The sequence below is a fragment of the Anas acuta genome, chromosome 4, assembly GCF_963932015.1.
Source record: "Anas acuta chromosome 4, bAnaAcu1.1, whole genome shotgun sequence".
NCBI lineage: Eukaryota > Metazoa > Chordata > Aves > Anseriformes > Anatidae > Anas > Anas acuta.
Genome location: NC_088982.1, coordinates 39,680,069 through 39,700,155, shown reverse-complemented (window position 1 = coordinate 39,700,155; position 20,087 = coordinate 39,680,069). Strand labels below are relative to the sequence as shown.

The following is a 20,087-nucleotide window of genomic DNA, read 5'->3' as shown; positions in this document are numbered from 1 at the left end:
ATCTGCCTCCAGCTAAGCATCAGAAGCCAGGAAAACGGCAGCAATACTCAAAGAGGCAAGGCCAAAAGCTCATAGCTCGTGTATGCAAGATTGAGCCATCTTCAGTAGTTGCAGAAGACATGCAGTCCAAGTATCTCAGGCCACAGAAAAGACTGAGATCTAGACATTAAATACCAGAGTCAGTTAAAGGCTCTACAGGTATTCTAGTCCCTTAAAGCCCAGCGGATTAAATATACAAATACAGCAATACAACTTACATTTCCAACATGTACTATACTACAGACATACACAAGGATAACCTAACCATGAAAAGAAAGTGTCGCTGAATACATAAGAAACAAAAAACTGCTCTTCTGACAGAAAACTACAAACCTCAACAAATCCTCCTAGATTTCTGAACTGCACGCGTCAATCACTGACATCCATGATGTGGAAGAGGAAGGCTGTGTATCCACACGACAGATACCCTAAACTGAACTCCTGCAGCAAAGAAGGCACTCACTTTATAAGCTGTAGTTTATTTTCTGCTCTGTTTTATGATGAGCCTATAAAAAAAAACATTTGAGCACACAGCTGTATTATTAACACAGTAGACTTGTAGAACATAGCTTGACTTGGAAAATAAAATTCAACATAACATTGGTGTAACTTAAAAGCCAAGTAGTAAAGCATTCTGTGTTATAGGACTTCCCAGACATTCAGTATTCACATATAATGCATTTGCACTTTATACTCAACATCCACCCATCAGCAGTGACATTATTAGCATAACTGGACAGCACAGTAAGCCAACCCTGAGCTGCGCTCTAGTGAACCCATTCATTTTCAAAGTACAACAGAGATTGGTTTAAATATTCACACAATTGTTTTTCAAAACATTTTATTGCATTATATTTGGTACCTTATGTTTGACAAAGGAAATTACATCTGTAACTGCAGGAATAAGAAGCTGGTCTGTTATTGAAAAAAAATCTTGGGCCCCTTAAAAGTTACAAAGTCTTGGGCTTGCCTGAAACAACTGAGCAAGAAATATATTCTTAGAAATGTAGGGCTTCAAGTATTACAAACCTGTGACACTGTGGAAAAGTTCCAGAGGTATCTAAACTGCAGCACTTTTTTTTTTTTTCTGCATAACGTGAACAAGGCCTGCTGAGGTTTTAAACTATTAGTCTCTTGATCAGTCAAAATGGTAGTCAGGAGTTCTCCTCTTTGCAACTTCAAGCCATAGTATGTTCTCATTTTGTTTTCACTCTGTGTGAAAAATGCATGCTATCTTTCTAATTAGTTGGTGCCACATCACAGTGCATAATTTTATTTGGTTCTTGCATTACAGTTTTAAAAAGTTTGGCCAACCTACGCGGATAGGTTCATCTCAAAAACAGCAAAGTTGGTTCTCCCCGACCCACCCCCCAAGTTTAATTCAGAGAGATATAATTCCCACTGGTTCCTTCAGTTAAAAACTGTGGTGCAAGAACACCAAACTGATCGTGTACAGTGATTTTCAGAGACACAACAAGCTTATTGAACACACTATGTTTTTTTTAATTCTGCTTGGTATTGGTATGTCCCAGCATCCACAACATAACGCGTATGTTGTGGGTTTCTCTGTATATTCTGATTCACATTGCATACTTCCTATGGACAGAATCATCCCCGTATCAAAATCAGTCAGATGCTAAAGCCCCAACAACTCTTTGTGCTCAGTGAAAGAATCCAGTGCTAAAACAGCATTTTTGCTGTCTGAGATAACAGTAATCTCACAAGACAAATTTAAAGTAATATTTCTGCCACACACCTGCTCTGAGGGCTACACACCTCCAGATTTCATATAAATTAGTTTAAAAACATGGGTAGGTAGGTAAGGATAAGGGTTTTTTTTCTTCAATTTTAGCAGCTTTTAATTTTTAAGAAACCGAACAACCTATATCCAGTAATATGTTAGATATTTTATATATATACTTTGTCAGCAGGATAAAAAAAAGTAAAACTATTTGAAGGCAACATTTTTTTTTCCTTCCATTCTCTGTGTAAGTTAGAACAATTCAGCAGGTGCGTGACAAAAATATTATACACCAGATATGGTCCAATGTCATTTTTTTCCAATAAAGTTGTTCATATTTCATTGGCCAGTTCTTCAGGTTCTGCAGAACTATCTCCATTAACTGTGATCTTCATATCCTCTTCATATCCAGGGGGCATGAAAGCCAAAGCATAAGGGAAAAGCTTATGACAATTTGCTCTGTAAGTTTCAGATGCTTCTTTACAGTCTCCAAGGCTACCGTCACATAAAGCTTCTAATACCTCCATACACGTCTAATTAAAGAGAAAAATAAAGAAGTGTTATGGTTTCTTAAACGTTCATCTGAACACTCACAAACAAGCTATGTAATACTTCAGAGAAACACAAATCCCAAGTACTGCTTTCAGGTTTCTGTCAGTACCAAATGACATTTTTCTCACTAGACACAGTATGAAAGACCAGTGCAGTTTGATTCAAAATAACGCAGTTTAAGCAGATTTAAAACACAGCTGGAGATCTCAACTGAAGATGAAAATACTCACGTCACCTACTCCTGATTTTCCTTTAAAAAATTTAAAATGATTCTCACTGGTTGGCAACCAAGAACCAGGCTCACTTACCATTAAATGGGTGTTTTAGATTGATTCCCCCCAGATCTTGAGACACACTGAGTATTTAAGCAATGCGTAACATGCATGCCAATTTTAATCTTCACAAATAAACCAATGAATCCAGAATACATACTATAATTTCCTAAAACTGATTTTTGTGAATGTGCTTTCAGACAGAAATCAGAAGAATCACGATTGTGGAATTATATCCCACAATTATTTTTTATTTAATTATTTTTTTTTACATTTAAGGGAGTATGACTTACTGGTGTGTGACTAATTACCAAATTGAGCCAATTTGGTTATTTTCACATCCTTCACAAATATCCGCAGTTTCATATTCATTTTGTGAATTAGAAGAGGAAAAAGACTTCTTGTTTTTTTTTGGTTTTCAATTTGCATTCCAAACATGAGAAACTGAGCTAGTTATTGAGCTTCACTAAAGCTCATCAGCATTTAACATCCTTTACCTCCATGCTATTGTATCTTTCTTGTTTTTGTTTTTTTTTTCCAAATCCTCTGAAATTTACTACAGCTTTTATTTGTTGTATGTATTGAGGTTAACTACTTGTCCTCCTGCTATGGGTTTCTGAAGTTCTCTTCAGCAAGCCCATTTTTCCCCTTGCACTTGAGCTCTGTGTGACTCTGGTGTCTATAGAAGGTCAAATGTATCCAGATACATGCCTGCAGTGTGCCCTGAGACAGTTGGTCTCCACTAAAAATGAAATGCAATTTCTTTCCTCATGAATGCCTTTCAACAAATGCCCAGACTCCTTCAGATTCCCTTATTTTGAGGGCACTTCCAGTTTTCCGTTTAGAAGTTTAGTAGAAATCAAACTGCTTCTTTACATTAGCATCAAGAATGCTTAAATCGAACTTCTTCCATTTTCTCATAATGCTGCATATGTGATTTTATACACTGCTGTGTCAGTAGATGGTTCTTACAGTCCTACCGAACAAGATAACATCTCCAAAACCACAAACTATTTTTGATTACATTTTAATCTTTCTCCAGTCCAATTCTCAGGAAAAAGAAAAAAACAGCTACCATGCAAAAATGCTGCTGAAGGTAATTTATTTTTCTTTTCTAAATCTATTTATATTCTATCTTAAATAGTTTAAGACTATTCAGACAATAGCAACAAAAAAAAAGTAAGTTTACAGGGTGCTAAATATGCATTTAGTGTGTGTAAGATCTGAGTTTGTGTCCCATTTCCAGATCAGCTACAGAAAAGACCTGAATCCTCTATATTCTAAGCAAGCTTAGAAGTCACGACACTGTCGTTTCTCAACCCTATCCTCTCCCTTTTGTCAAAATAATCTATTAAAATACTTCCCCATTAAAGTTCTACTGAACACAGCATATTTCCAAAAATGTGTTTTGGAAAAGGCTTATTTTTGCTCACAGAAGAATAATTTGACCATAAAGTTCACCAACTTTACTTGCAGTAGATTAAAAAAATCCAAGTCCCCAGAAGTAAAGAGCAAAAAAAGGAAAGAAAACAGCAGGAGAACTGAGAGAAATGCTGTGTACTACAGGTTGCAATGCCTGTGAAGGAGTCTCTATTAATTAAATGCTTTGGCACTTCCTTATGCCAAAGGAAATGGTTTGACAGGGATACAGAAATACTTTTAAAAAGTATAGAAAAATGAAACATTTCTTTTTGCTTGCTTTATCAGCTAAGGTTCTGCCAGTGTACTATCATATGAAGAAAAAAAACATCTTTACTAGTTCTTTATAAGGAACGTATGAAGACACTTAAAATAAATAAATAAATAAATTACCCCCTCTTGAATGCTTTGAATTGCAAGCCAGGACTGGCAGCCTCCACAGAAGAAGGTGGAAGAGGGGGAGGAAAGGATAGGAAGGGGAGTGGTGGTGGCTTATGGAGGGTAATCCCATGACTGCCAACATGGAGCAGAGCTTCAAAGTTTAATGAGCTTTTTATATATCTACATATTAAGATCAAAACGTGCATACACACCTTTTAATAAAACTAAAAGTTGTACAGCTTTCTGGGAGAACAATTGGAAAACCTTCATAGTCTGAGCCACTCCCACATCACAGTCTTTTCCCAGTGAACAGTCACTTGTATAACAGCTAAAGCTCTGACAGACTGTACCTTTCCTTACTAGGGAGTGCGAGCATTTTTACTGTGTGCATGCTCTAGTGTTTGATAAGGTTTTCCATTGCTTAAGGCAATAACATGATTTCTGCTGCTACCTAGTTATTTTCATATTATGACAAAACTACATTATTTAAAATGTTCAAAAAGAACAGAAAATGTTTCAGTTCAGACGAACCTGAGAGCCTTTTCTCTTACATGGCAACTCAACCTCCTTACCATAAGGTGCAACAACCATTTCAGCTTCCTCTTACCTACAGCTTGCATAACCTTAAATAGATACACAAGTAGTAGTAGTTCACAATTCATAAATAACCGTTACCTGAAGATTTCTGTTAATGAGGGATTCATCGAGGGTCATTGCCAGCTCCACCGCTCTTTTCTGACTTGAAGGATCTAAATAGTACATCATTTTGGCAGCTACAATAAGAAAAATAAACTTCATCACTCAATGGAAGACCAAAAGCATACTATAAGCAAATACAGAGACAGTATGATTAAGAGGCAATACTGAACTGTAAAGTTGTAGTTCAAAATGGAACCACTCAGAGCATTAAAAAGTTTTATACCTGAGCAGTTAATAGTAGATTTAAAGCTACTCTCCTAAGTGCTAGACAAAGCATTGAAACTAGGCCACTTCTATATTGCAGGATAGGAGCATTTTGCAGCATCCTCTGGAATCACGTGCAGTGAAGGGAACAAGTCAGACCTTCTGCAACAGACCAGTCGCCTCTGGCACCAGCGCTCATGTTTCCTTCACACAGAAACTGGGGCACAGAAGAGATGTGCACACGGAGCTCTTGTTATAATACGGTAACAGGACACAACCAGGACACAGCTCCAAGTCCCACAGCAAAGGTGTAGCCGAAGGGACATGATGTCAGAAAAGATGCAAAGAATGAACTCACTGCTTTTTTGTGGCCAGGTCTAGGGTGACTGAGACACAACAGTAACACTGCCCCCCAGTGTGGTTTACATCCTGTTTCCCATGTGGTACTGCAATACTGTACTGCAATTGCTACTGACAGACAGCCTCTGTAATTGTTGGGTAACCAGCACTGAGCTCCCTGCGTTAGGCATACCAAGAGCTCTTAGTATTAGCTGGCTTGCTGGGCACTCAACACCTTTCATCTGGCAGTCAACCTCTTCAAATATATTTATTAGAAAACTCTGCAAGTCTGAATAATACTTCACATACTAGACTATCTATTTCACAGATGCATTAAATACAGTTACAGTTTTATGATGCATTTAACGTATATCAGAAATTAAAACACGGCAGAGACATTCAAAAACTTGTAACTTAGCAGCACATGGAAGAAATGAAAGAAGCTCAAAAGACAATCTGATGTTGTCACAAAAAAAACGGGAGAGGAAAAGCATTCCTGATAGAACAAGCAATTTTTACATCACTGGTGCAAATATTGAGAGGCCTCTGCTAGATTGGCAGAGAAAATACAGAAGCTGTGCAAAAAAAGGCTAAAGGCAACATACCTGATAACCTATGTGGTAGTGAGTCATAGTTCTTTTTAAGGAAAGCTTCATTGAAGTTCTTTGGATTAGTTGCTCCAAAAAGCCGATTCATTTCTTGGTTTAACACTGTTCTAACCGCATCAGGCAGATCCTTACTTTCAGATACTATTGAATTGGAAAAAGAAGTTACTAGAAGTAATCACAGTAAAATCTACTCTCCACTATTATTTTTTGTCATGTTTAAGTTATTAGTATAATTGAAACAAAATGAATCTCAAAGGAAGATGCATGAAATAAGAAAAAGGTAACTAAGTGGGATTGGTTGGAGAAAGTCTAACTGCAACAGGTTTCTGATGCTTAGAAAAAAACAAGGCTGTTTTACTCTGATAAGTCTATTAAAGCCTATCTCAAAGACTGATATCATAAAAGTCTGTTCTTCAATATATCTAGTCTTTAGTCATCAAGAAGAAGGGTGACCTCTGGGGCATAGGAAAGGAGAAAAACATTCTAGCAAAAGAGGACACGGTTCTAGGCTATCTCCTCACACACTTACAGGCTGTGAGCAGAGAAGCTGCATTCCTTCCTCAGCAGTTTCCATTTTCTGCACTGACTCAGCTCTTTTAGGAGGTCACCATACTGCTCATAGCTTTAAAAACACAAACTTACTAATACTTGTTGAAATAATTACTAAATCCAGCTGCAGTCATAATAAGCATATTTAACCTAAGTCAGCTGTTTAAAAAGCTTTCTAAATTAATAGGTATTCAGAATTAACTGTGCTAACAGTACATATACTAAAAATCCATGTTTTTGTGTAGTTAGGCATCATCTGGAAACATACAGATCAAGCCATATATCAAACAGATCCATACCACTGCTGAAGAGATGAATCATACACTCATGAAGCCAAGGATGACTGGAATCAATAGCAAAGGCTCTTTTCACAGACTGAAGCATCAAAAGGAACTTTTCTGGAAAAGAAAGTGTTGGCAAATAGTCAAATACTGTAGCTGAGACTCAGGGCAGTATGTTGCAGGAATATCTTGCATTTCAAATTAGAGTGATCAGAACAAAATAAAAGTGAGTACTGCATCATTTTTTATAACACATACTTATTTAATTAGTGCATTAAACTTGTTAAACTGGTAAGTAAATTTCAACATACGTAATTCTCAAACCATGATATTTAACTGATCCCCAAAAAATTAAAAAAACAAGTACTTCAAAAAAAACTCATTAGCAACCACACACCACCACTTTACAGCATGTAGTTCTGCAAACTATTGATACAAACAAGTAACTAGGGCAAGTGCAATTTGGGATAACTGGTTCTACAGTCTTATGGCTTACACACGAAAGAAAATAGATAATCACCAAGTGCTCAAACTTCTGATTTGTTACAGAACTCTCATGGCTGTGGCATTGGTCCAATGAAATAATGTGTCTATACCGTCTGATGACTCACATCTCACTGCTTACTCAAATGCTAATATACAACTCGAAAAACCACAATTGCTTCATTTTGTTAGCTTTCTCACCTACCTTTTCTAAAATAAATCTCGAAGGCAAAGAGATGTGTCTCTATTTTATTCTTCACTAAATTCTTCAAAGGTGTTAAAAATTTAATGGCTTCTTCCAAAGGTGCTTCAACCTATAGATTCCGGGAAGGACACACAACACTAAGTTACAAAGCTTAAAACTAAGAACTAGCTCTCCAGCAACAGAATTAGGAATTTTTGATTGAGTCACATCAGAGAGTTACTCTCATAAGGTAATTATGTAATAATTTAACAAGAACCTGTTAGATTTCAAACTCTGCATCTTTCACTCAATATTGGTGTCTAAAGACAGACTGTCAATTCTAATTGGTTTGCGGTGGTTACAAATCACATTTTCCTACAAAGATACATCTCTGCCTTCTATCACACATTAGCAGTAACCATTGCAGCTGAACCTGCGTTGTAACACACAGTATGATTCTCTATGGTATTCTACACACACAGGCCCAAAATGTTGATAAATAATTGCTTCATGCTCCTGACAGAGTCTGTTAAAGTGAGCTGCACGTGGGTTCCTGACAGCTGCAGGCCATGGCAACATTCCCAGTTAAGATACTAATGGCAAGCGAAAAGCAATTAGATACTGATAATGGTCAGTGGGTCTTCACTAGCGTAACACAGTAAATGGGTGGCTTTAATGCAAATCAATTCTGTACCTGGATTCTTTACAGACAGAACTCTTGCATTAAGAAGCCGAGGATAATTAGAACAAGAAATGCCCTGTGAACACAACTTACTCTCTAAGAACTGGATACAGAATTTAATTGTTGCCTGCCCACAGGGCTCAGAATGTTGAAGCAATACATTTCATTGCACCGCGCAAGTAACTGGTGAAGACAATGATGAACACCTTACATAGATCCTGCTAATCACATACTCCATCAGTTTTCATTAAAAAACTGCATGGCTTATACATGCTGTTAAGCATTCACATAAACCAGTCACAAATCTGCATTTAAAACTGTTTGAAACATAAAATAAACCAGATTTCAAAGCTATGACCTCAATGCCAAAGCTATCTTTCATCCACCAAGGAAGCTGAGGTTCTGCTGTTTCAGGAAAATTGTTTGCAAGTGACCAACTATGTCAAAAATGGTCTTCCAGCCCTGGGAACCAACTGTATTTGAAGCTCTCCAGATCAACATTCCAATATCAAATTTGCAATATATTTAGGGAAGATCTGCCAGAGGCATGTATTATACAACTGCAACTACTCCCTATAATCTATATAGGGCATCCTAGGATTTCCTGGGATATCCCATGACATCTTCTACTCCAGAGCTCCATTTCATTACATTCCAATCTATTTTGATCTTAATTAGCACCACAATGAGAGTGCTTCTTCTTGCAACCAATGAGCTAAACAATAGGAATGCTGATAATATTCTTAAGCAAATAGTAAAATTTTTAAAGTTACTTCCTTCTTGGCTATAAAGCCACTCTCACCTTTCAAGGTGAGATTCTCCCCAAGAACCAGTAATATTTGTTATATGTGCAATATGAAGAAATGTGTTATATGTGCAATATTCATCAATACTTGAATACTATATTACCATGAGTAGAAATTATTTCCAGTTGTTTTTTCAAATGCTTTCCCACCTCTTCCAGGTACAACTTCCATCACAACAATACTTCTCCTTTATCCATCTCTACAAGTCTTAATCCAAATTTCAAAATCCACCTCAGTCTAGTCCACTGCTGTTTCTAAATAGCTTCTTTATTCTTTTTTTGCCTTTCACTTTCAAAACAAACGCAAATAAGTCCTGCTAAACCATTTAATGTCGCAAAGTCTCCTCTTCCACAGAATGTCTATGCTTAATAAGTAAAATTGATATGGGCCATAAAGAGTGCAATGGTAATAATCTTACATACAGAATATAAATAATTATATCTGCTAGCTAGTATAGTCAGCAAGTTGGTGCAATCCACACATTATGATAATTATTTCACCTGTAGCAAGTGTCCATGACTTCAATTGCTGTCTTTCAAAACTAGGCATAAAAGCAGTGATTTAGTTACACGTTTGAAAGTATACCCCAACAATCCCTAGAAAATAGTTGTTTTTAAATGCTGCCTGTGAAAAGCAGACATACATAAAATAATTATCTGAATGTTTTTCAAACTGTCTGCATGCTCACGGTAACTTTTCTACGAATTTCTACAACTGCTTCATGTTAATATTAGAAAGCACCTTTGCCAATTTCTCAGGGATAAGTTCTTCTTTCGGTCCTCCAATTTCTTCATCATCATCATCTTTCTTCTTTTTCTGATTCCTCTGTTGCTTCTCTTTCTCAGCATTCTTCTTCTCCTCCTCCAGCTGTGCTTTCTTCTGTGCTCTTCTCTGCTTATTTCGTAGCTTCTTTAGCTCCTTGTCAGACATATTTGCTGTACACACACAAAGGGCAAAGACAGGCAATGTTGATGTCTAATGTTAACCTGTTGCCAGATACATCAACATTTCTTTCAAACTGTGTCTACTAACTAATAATGCTGCCATTACATTTGTAAAAGTTTGTTTACTAGAAACATTTTACTGTTTACCCTACTACTTTGTAATTAAATTCCTATGTGAAATAAGGAAAGTAAGGATTAGTACAGTACAGCAAACTGAGGGCAGGGCAAAGTAATTACCACATGACTTCACAAATGCCAGGAGTAACAGTGCACACCAATACATATTGATTTCTTCGTTTGGCATTACACAACAGAAGTGTTACATCTGACATATTAAATGATCTAACAAAAGTGTGAAATAGTTACATTTCAGTGTAGATAGTTCCAGTTTTGCTTTTAATGCCCTAGAGATATATTAAATTTGATTCATACTCAGATCCTCTCCTTGCTCCAATTAAAGCATAGAGAATTAAATGAAAAAGCAAATGAAAGCAGCTACAACAAATTCTATTACACTTCTACTCATCTTAATATGAACCTGAAGCCACACAAATGAGCTGAGATGGGAAATCTTAAAACTTGACAAATTTTTTTTTTTTTTTTTTAATTATTCAACAGTCTCTATTCATACCATTTGAGGTGCCCCAAGCCATAATCACTTAAGTTGCTCTCCAATCAGAAGATGAGCAAAAAAATCCCCAAAAACTAAGGATTTAAACACTTTCTACATTAATAGCAAGAGATGATTAAGATGTAGGGTGCTAGCTAGTCATACTTTTGCATACTTTTTTTTTTCTCTACCAGCAAGAGCCACTCTAAGCACACTTTCTGCTATCTGTTACTTCATGGATGAGCAACCATGAGAATTCAACGTTTTTTCAGCCATTCCATAACATAAATCTGTTTTTACTTATGAATTTTAATTTTCACTACAAAAAAAAAAAAAGCATTATTTTTCATACCTACATAAAAACTTGTTTCAGTTTAGCTTTCAGTAGAACATCTACTTTTACTTCCACTCCAAGTTACCATTTGAGTTGTGATAAAAAACCTTGTATTTGGTTATTATAAGAAACTTCCAAAGGACAACTATGAAGGCCCAGTATTCTTACAGTACATCCACTAACAAGTGAAACTACATATTTAATATATTTAATAAAGGATTCAATACCTGTATCAGCCTCGTGTTCTTTATTTTCATCTGTTAAGGGATTATCATGAAGTTTCAAATATATCTCTATGGCAATTCGTGCTGCTTTGAAGTAGAACGGATGTTGTCGAAGTACGTCTTCTAGTTTTAGCAAGTCCACATAAGACCTAAGAGTAATCTTCCTCATACAGTACGTGTGGAAGTCAAACTGGTCATCTGTGATTTCTACAAAATGCTAACACAACATCACATTATTTAGCAAGTACTAACAGCAAGATACTAACCTTGACTTTGCACATTACCCCCCCCTCCAAAAGGAATAATTTAGTAGAAGAATACTGTTTGACTACTGTTGCGTCTTTTAAAAAGATGAGTTAATAAAAAAAAAAAAGAAAAACAAAAAGCAATGGTGAAAAGAACAGATGACATCTTAGGTCAGAATCAAAACTCATCCAGTACACAACCTCTTAACTGTAGCTACCCTCTGACCATTTGCAGCTCAAAGGTTCCCCCTTTGCTGTACTTAAATGGCACTCATATTTTCTTCTATGAACTCACCTAATTTTTTTCAGCTTATACTTTTGACTTCCATTAAGTACCCTAGCAATGAATTCCACACTTAAATCACATGTGATATGACCAAATACTTCTTTTTGCTTCCTCATTGCCACTCAGAATCCCCTTACTTTTGTTTGAGAAAGAGTGAAAAGTTAATCTCCTCTTCAACTTGCTTCTCTAAAGCTTTCTGCAGACAGTTTTTAATCGCTTTACATCACAAGTCCTTGCACTATTAACTTCCTTTCTGTGATCATTTATCAATACATCAAACAGGGGAGACCCTAAGAGTCTCCATGTTAAACTCCTCGTAAAAACTGCCTTTTTTTTTTGTCCTTTTCTGCTTTCGCAGTCATGAACCAGCTAATCAAATCAATGAAATCAACTTTCCTTCTTTTTCTGAGACAGCATAGATTCCCTCATGTGAAAGCTGACATCAAAAGCATTTCTGAAATCCAGAACACCTCCTAAAGATTAAAGAGGCAACACTTTTCCTTACAAAAGCTTTGTTATGTTTTCTGAATACAACAGATTTATCTCTTGCTTCTGATCTTTACTACACCTTTCATCAATTAATCTAGTAAATACATCAAACACTGACTTAATTCCTTGGACGACCGTCAAAGACATTTTGAAGTCAACTCCACATCTACAAACCTCTTCTGGTACCCACAGCAAATTGCAATACTAGCAGTTTCTTAAATTATTTCAAAGGATTTTACACAAATTTCTGCAAAGGATTTGTGCAAATAAAATATGGGCCTGACCACTGTTTGTGAATCATTTTTCTGATTTGTTCTGAGAAGGAATTAGTCCTGCCAGCTGATAAGCATCATTGCTGAAATATCATTAAGTGTCCGCATTTGCAAAGAGGTGTAGCTTCCTACTAAGTCCTCCTTTCTGAGTACTTCTTTTATACCTCAAATGTCTTGTCTTGTTTTTAGACCCTTATGTGCTTGAAAAACAAGTCTTTTTTTTTTTTAATGGAAGCTTTCCAAACATTTTATCTTATTTTTTACCTTTGGAAAAAAAAAAACAACTTTTAATGTGCAGGGAGGTTTTATTCCCCTGTTTTTGGATACAATTTTTACATTAAGAAGTCTCTATATTTCTAATAGCTTCTTTTAACCTGTAGCTTAGTTTTTATTTATTTTTTTAAAGGAGAGAATATTATTTTATTAAATTTATTGTGGCCCTCAAAGACAGGTGACATCTTTCATTTACTTTAAGGCTGGGCTTCTTAGCTCAGCCAACATCTTTTTGGACTTAAAATACAAATACTCTTGGTTTCTGCCTAAATACCTGTATATTTTTAAAATGAACTCTACCAAAAGTAAGCTTATTTTCGGCTGTTTTCTGTTCTTTCCTGGATCTTTGAAATACTTAATATAACCTAATGCATGGTTTACAATGTCAGTTTTAGAAGAAAATGTAATTTAATCAACTTCCCAGCACCCAATGAGAAACAAAATCTCTCCAGAATCCATGCGAAGTATACTCTTACTGTTTAGAACAGAAACATATTAGCACAGTAAACTTAAGCTGGTGTTTTCCAACCTGGCCAGTTTGACTAGATACATACTCTCTCAATTTCATGGCATTTCTTAAGTGCTTCTCCAAATTTATTCATTGCTTTGTAAGCTTGCGCACATTCTGTCTGAAACCACATGCACTGCATTTCGTTCAAGTTCTCTACTGCCGAGGTTCCTTCCTAAAAGCAAAAACAGCATTACAGAAAAAAAAAATCTCAATTTGTTAGCCAGTTAAAAGTACAAATAAAAAGGCCATCAAAATAATGACCAATTTCAAAATTGTAGTCCTGAAAATTAGAAGTTGCCATAAAGTCATTCCTTAATTTGGCCCTTTTGTGCACTTCCACCCTGATCTTTATTTTATCATCTTCATATATGTGGTCCCACATTTCCACTGAATTTTCTATTTCTTCTACCTAAACAATGCTTCAAGCAATGAACAAGATGAACTTGCTTTGTTCATTAATCATGACTCCAAGCTGAAGAAAACTGTTCTTGTACGTTTCACTTTTTCAAAGACTCAAAGACACAATTAATAGCCAGGTAGTCACCACATTACTGTGAGAGTTCCTCATCTTTAGGATAGGAGATGCATTCACTCAGTGTTTTCAAAATGGTTTGCAAGTATAACATATTGCAGCATGAAGAGAAATTACAGAAAAATTTTATCACACAGCATGACACTGACACCTGCAGGATTTTTTTCCCCCCCTAAAACTGCCAATCTGTCTTCCAGAGACTTCCTGATCAAGCTAAGTATGGAAGTAACTGATAGGGCTTCCTGTGAAATAGTAGGTCTTTCTTACGGGATTAGCCCTATAGAGTGGTAGGAAAGCAAAGCAGTACTAGTAGCTTTCATCACTTCTAATTCAGAAACAATTACGGTTTTCTTTCAAATCTGGTATTTGTACATGCTTGTATACATCTGTAGAACTTATCATATACCTGTCAAGCTTAATGTCAGCCTCAGCTATTCACAGAGTTTGTGATCATGCAAAAACCAAGCTATTGAAGAATCAGCCAAGAACCAAAGCTGGGAAAGCGACAGATATTAGTCAGATAATATTCAAAAGGAAGGGTAAGGAGAATGCTTCAAATGAGAAAGAAAGGCAGTTTTCAAACCAGGCTGAGCTGGATAGCTAGAAGTCAGAAAAAAATTTCATTTTCATTATGCTTAATTCAGGTCTTTAATTTAATTTTTATTTTTATGAAGCTTGCACTTGAGCACTAGATGTAAGATCAAAAGGAGTTGAAAAAAGATTACAAAGTGCAGCATCATCAAATCATGCTTTTAAAGTTCAGTTCGGGGCAACCAGGATGCTTGCTTTTTTTGACATCATCTAGAAAATGCTTAAGGCATTGTGAGAGTGAATTAACCTGGATTCATAAGAAATTTTGCATCAACAGCTCCACATAAACCTACTGAGGTTATATTTTTTTTTTCCTTCTTAAACCCCATCCTGTTTGCCTGCACACACCCACTCACCATTTCAGAAAAAAATCTTTCCTTTTCCCCTTATGAATATCCCCTGTTCAACCTACACTACTCCAGGTTCTTCTTAGTCTTCAACAAAGACTAAATTGGGACAAGCAAAAATAACTTTACTTTGCAGGAAGGTCCCAAAAGTGTTTTGCCTCCCTCCCATTAGCAACACACAAGTCATACTGCCAGAATTAAAAAAGCTATCATTTGCCAAATATTCTGGAAAGACTGCACTGAACTATTTTGACTTCCAGCTGTGAAAGAACAGCAGCAAGAGAACTCAATTAAAAAATTAACTGATCTATGAGATCACCACACCTATCAGAACAGGTTACTGCAGGGACAAAATCTGCATTATACAGATTACTTAATTTCCTGCATCAGTTTTTTTTTCCTTGCCAACTAATTGGTTGTAAGCAGATGCAGAAAAAGATGCAATGCGCAGCTTCGTGTCGTCACTATTAAACATGGCCTTGGGGGTGAAAGCTTGCTCACAGAAGAAGGACATCTCAGAACGCCTCTCACCCGGAACCCACAGATAATTTATTTAAGAGAGAATTCTGACTAGCCTTAATACATTACTGTTAAAACGTGAAAGACAGGCTGCTTGATCAAATCTCTCAAGTATCCAATAGAATCAATATTAAACTCAAAGAACTCTAACAAAAAAAACAGTTCTCTCTTGAAAGGGCATCCTTTATTTCTCCTACGTGGCAAAAGAAATCAAACCCAGGTTTTAATGTTGCATTTGCACTTAACGCTATGGAATCATGCTTAGTAATTCAAACCGTATTACCAACTACCATTAGTAAAAGCAAGCAACCATTTTTGCTCTGAAACAGAACTTAAAGATTGTAATAAAGGCGAGTGGAAAGTTAAAAAAAATATTCCATAAGGGATTAGGCCCACATTATTCAGAAGAGCTATAGTTAAGCGCAACCAACCCGTGTAAACTTAGAACACATTTCTTCTGCTTCTTTAATGAAGTTTGCTTTCAACATATATTTCGCACATTTGGAGTTGATAAATCTGTCTGCTGTGTCCAAAGCCTGAGCCTCATCCATCCACCTTGCAGCTTCTTTAATATTTCCAGCATGCTTATAAACAAACAGAAATGAAAATTAGACTCGGGAAATATAAAACGTACAGTAGACCAACTCTCTGTTTAATATAACTAGTTAATTTTCTAGACTTATTTTTATAAATAGCTTTTCTCGGGAAAGTAACAGATCTTTGAAGAAAAAAGCAGAGTAACTACTTTCCATCATTATGGAGTTACAGGTCTTCTGGCACTAGAAGTTTTTCCTGAAAATACCTAAAACCACGTCGGTTTATCCCATTCTGATGGAATACCATATCGCAGTTGAGAAATTGTTTTTAAATAGTTAAGAAAAGAAAGGTGTGCATGTAATATTAAGTGGGTGACATTTAAAATATCAACTAAATTGATCAGGGTGATCTTTAATATGAAAATAATTGTAAATTGATAACCTACATCTTGCAGTAAGCTTGTCCTTTATTGTCTTCACAAGGGCTTATTCATGCACACTAAAAAAAGTCAAACCAGATAACCAATACCCTTCTTTCAGAACACACTAATATTCACTACAACATTTTCCATGGATTCTTCACACGTCTTTAAAATAAGCTTAGCACTTCAGTGTTTCACAGAATCACAGAATGTAAGCAAGTGTAAAAGTCTTTCAGCATGACAAAAGAATAACCTCTGATCACTAAGAGTGAGCCAAACTTACCTTATAGATTTTTGCCTTCACAAGGAACAGTTCTATCAAAGTGGGAGTACTTTCTATAGCAGCATTTATATATTCTAGAGCCAGGGATGGCTGTCCAATTTTATCATAATGTTGAGCCAAATAATACTGGACCCAGAGTAAAGTGGTTGGAGGTTCTTCTTTACCATCATCTACAGTAAAAAAAAATCAGAGGGAGATTTTTTTGGTTCATTTTTTTTTTTAAATAACAAGACAAAAAAAATGAACAAAGAACTACACATACAGCCACTGAAGTTAATTCTGCCTCTATATCAGGCTGCCACATCAGACCTGGGAGTGTTTCTGAACTCCTGGGTCCAGGTAAGTAACTTCTGAGTCTATGTTTTGACAAGACTTAGGCACATTTTCTTCCCTTCTCACACCATGGTTTTAAGGGAAAAGAAACATGAGTTAGCAAGTCAGAATATGGTTGCATTTTGGTCCAACTAGCCCCTTAGCTAGGGCAGCCCGAAATGCAGAACCACAGTGCACAGAGTGCACTGAACACAATTTTAGGTGAGGGATATAGCAAGAAGTTCTGCTGAACACCATGGTTGCACACTAACAGCGTAAAGCATTTCAGTACATTCGGCATTTACACTTTTTCAATCCACAGACTTGAGTATTTTCAAACAAAAATGTCTGTTCCATACCACAGCTTTAAAAAAGCTTTTCTGTCTCTACCTTTAACAGATTTATTGTCACTACTCATGTAAGTGTATCCAACAAAACAGTGCCGTGCACAAGTCAGTTTTCAAAGCTAGAGAAAACTTGCAACCCACAGTACTACTGAAGCCTTAAAGTTAAGTTTGCTGCTTAATTTTGAATATGAAGCAAAGGTGCTTTGCAGGGGGGTGGGGGAAAAGGGCATGGGGGTTCTGGTCGTGATAGAAGATTCCGGTTCGTCAGTTTACTTATAACTAAAAACGCAATTATATGCATTTGTTCATTTTAAGGCAGAAGAATGTTGTTTATTTGAATTAAATTTAATATCAAAGCAAATATTTAATTGAAATTATAGTAAGCTATCTACTCAAATAAAAACTTAACAAGCAATTTCATAAGGAAGAATGCAATTATTTTTGCAAAGCAGGGAAATAATTGGTTACAACTTCAGTAAAAAGTTTTTAATAATAACAAATATTCCATGAAGTTTTAAATGTATATTTTTATTCTTACTATCCTAATTATTACACCATTATAATCCACCTACCAAAACTTCAAAACCGTCTTTTGTTGATATTTTACGCAGATTTTTCTTGGAGACTTTCCATTACAACGTAATTAAGCTAATAACTAACGAAACATCATAAAAGTACTACAGAGGAAACTGTGAAGGTTTGATTCAATACATGTAGAACCACAACTCACAACAAAAACAGTAGTGAGCTGCAACATGGACAAGGTAGTGTTTGTTTTTTTAATCTCTCAAAGACCAAGCAAACAAACAAGAAAACCACACAAGGCAGACAAACCACCTCACTGCAAGCTCCAAACAAAAGAAACCCTGTAGATTGTCCTACCAGATCAGTAGGAAACATCAAATAAGTATCAATTCATTTTTGACAATGCTACAATTTGACAATGCTACTAAACATTAAAACATAGCTTTCAAATGTCAATTTCCTGTACATTGATCAACTCAAGCCTTGAAAATAAAACATCTGAACTCAAAACTGGAAAACAAATGATAACTGGATAGATGTGTACAGACTTAAAATTTGACAGCTGAAATACCTTTTAAGGATGATTGTGGTTTGGTTCTGTTTTGGGAACAGGAATAAAAACGATTCAAATTTCGTCACTCTCCACTGAGTCCCTGCCTCTGAATGGTCCTACAATGCTTATACCAGGCACCAGTTCCATGAAGTAAGATAGTTTAGCACTCACCATTTGGGTTAAATAACCTGCAGCTTCTTAGGGAGGTTTCATAACCTACCACGAGCTCTTCTATGATTGCCACCTACAAATGCAAGACAAGACAAAAAAAAGCTGTAAGCAAGATGGTATTTCATCTCAGTTTCAGCTACTTTGTGTTCCCCAGACTAGTTATTCTTGGTAAGAAAATTTTGCAATAACCTAAATTGCAACACATATGGGAATGTACTCAGTCTCTCTCCCCCTCTCCCCCACTTTTAATTAGTAAATCTTAAGGGTTTTTTTTAAGTGCATCTTTTAATTAGTAAATCTTAGTTTTCTACGTTTACAAACTAGGCAAAAAAGGCTATGTATGCTTCTGATTGATTTTTCTAAAAATACTAGAACAGAATAAACAGTGCTGACATAGTGAGCACTGAAGAAAAAAAGCTGCTCTCTTTAGTGTGTAACAGCTACTATCATGCTGTAATAGATCAAAATGATAATGTAAAAGTTGGATAAAAGAATATTACCTTATCCTTGTCTTTATATAATGACCTCAAAGTATTGAAGACAGGTGGGCAACCTTTGCTGAAATTCATCCTTAGAAACTTGTCCAGACATTCCTTAAACTTTTCACCTTGAGAAGAAAAAGACCTGTTGATTTTGTTTTACCACACATTACTTATCAATTGTAGGCTGGTTTTGCTGATAAAACACTAGCATTTAAGAAACACACGTGCTGATCATTACCTGCTCAAAGATGCACTTACCTGACAAGAAGTTTAATGGTAATCTTCTTGGAACTAGTCCTCTTGGGTATTTCGTCCAGGCCTCCTCATAAATCTTTAGCCTCTCCATCATATTTGCTGGAACAGAATTTTACAGTTTACTTTTTTGTCAGGATGGGAAAGTGGGGAAAAGAGATGATGGAAATCACTAGAACTGGTTAAGAAGAGTCAGAATGTAAGATCTAATGAGCATATACTTCCTAGAGAACATTAATTTCCACTTGCAGTAGAAATGATTTCAAATGTTCAGTATCCCTACATTCCTCTTCCAACTGTGGTTATAATTGCATGCATCTCATCTTAAAAAGAATTCTTGTCTTAACACTGTGCTAAAATTGTGAACAAAGAAAACCCTTCAGGAGAATCACATCTGTTTTTCCAAAACCTCTATTACCCATAACATAAGATTAAGATATGTGCAGAAACAGCTTGCTTACTACAATATATAAAATTATTACCTGGTTTAAGTGCCTTTTCTAGGCCTTTGTAGTAGGCCCAGTTTTCAGGATTTCTTTCTTGCAATCCTTTGTAGACATCAACTGCTTCTTCAAGTCTGCCAAGTTGAAGCAGGAGTTCTCCTGTGTGAAATTTAAGAAATTTTAATTAAGGTAACAGAAGAATGACGCAGTATAGTATTAATTACTCTACAGTGAAAGATTAGATAATCCTTGACTCCATGTAGATTCTAACTTCTTAGGAAAAAATGATCAAAGTGGCACCACAAACTAGCTGACAGATACTTTTCTTTGACAACAGGTGCAGTT

At 36.0% G+C, this 20,087-nt stretch overlaps 1 protein-coding gene across 1 annotated transcript in view; it reads right to left on the bottom strand.

Moving 5' to 3' along the window:
* Nucleotides 1-863: 863 nt before the first annotated feature.
* The window catches only part of NAA15 (N-alpha-acetyltransferase 15, NatA auxiliary subunit), a 39,611-nt gene continuing 20,387 nt past the window's right edge, over nt 864-20,087 (bottom strand). Inside the window, exons 7-20 of the mRNA XM_068680759.1 lie at nt 19,782-19,901; nt 19,306-19,401; nt 19,066-19,172; nt 18,566-18,638; nt 16,658-16,827; nt 15,848-16,000; nt 13,471-13,599; nt 11,355-11,568; nt 9,981-10,174; nt 7,773-7,881; nt 7,103-7,201; nt 6,252-6,395; nt 5,080-5,177; nt 864-2,313 (exon numbers count right to left, since the gene is read on the bottom strand). Of these exons, the coding sequence (XP_068536860.1) occupies nt 2,113-2,313; nt 5,080-5,177; nt 6,252-6,395; nt 7,103-7,201; nt 7,773-7,881; nt 9,981-10,174; nt 11,355-11,568; nt 13,471-13,599; nt 15,848-16,000; nt 16,658-16,827; nt 18,566-18,638; nt 19,066-19,172; nt 19,306-19,401; nt 19,782-19,901 (1,907 nt within the window). The 3' untranslated portion in view covers nt 864-2,112. The remainder of the gene's footprint in view (nt 2,314-5,079; nt 5,178-6,251; nt 6,396-7,102; nt 7,202-7,772; nt 7,882-9,980; nt 10,175-11,354; nt 11,569-13,470; nt 13,600-15,847; nt 16,001-16,657; nt 16,828-18,565; nt 18,639-19,065; nt 19,173-19,305; nt 19,402-19,781; nt 19,902-20,087) is intronic.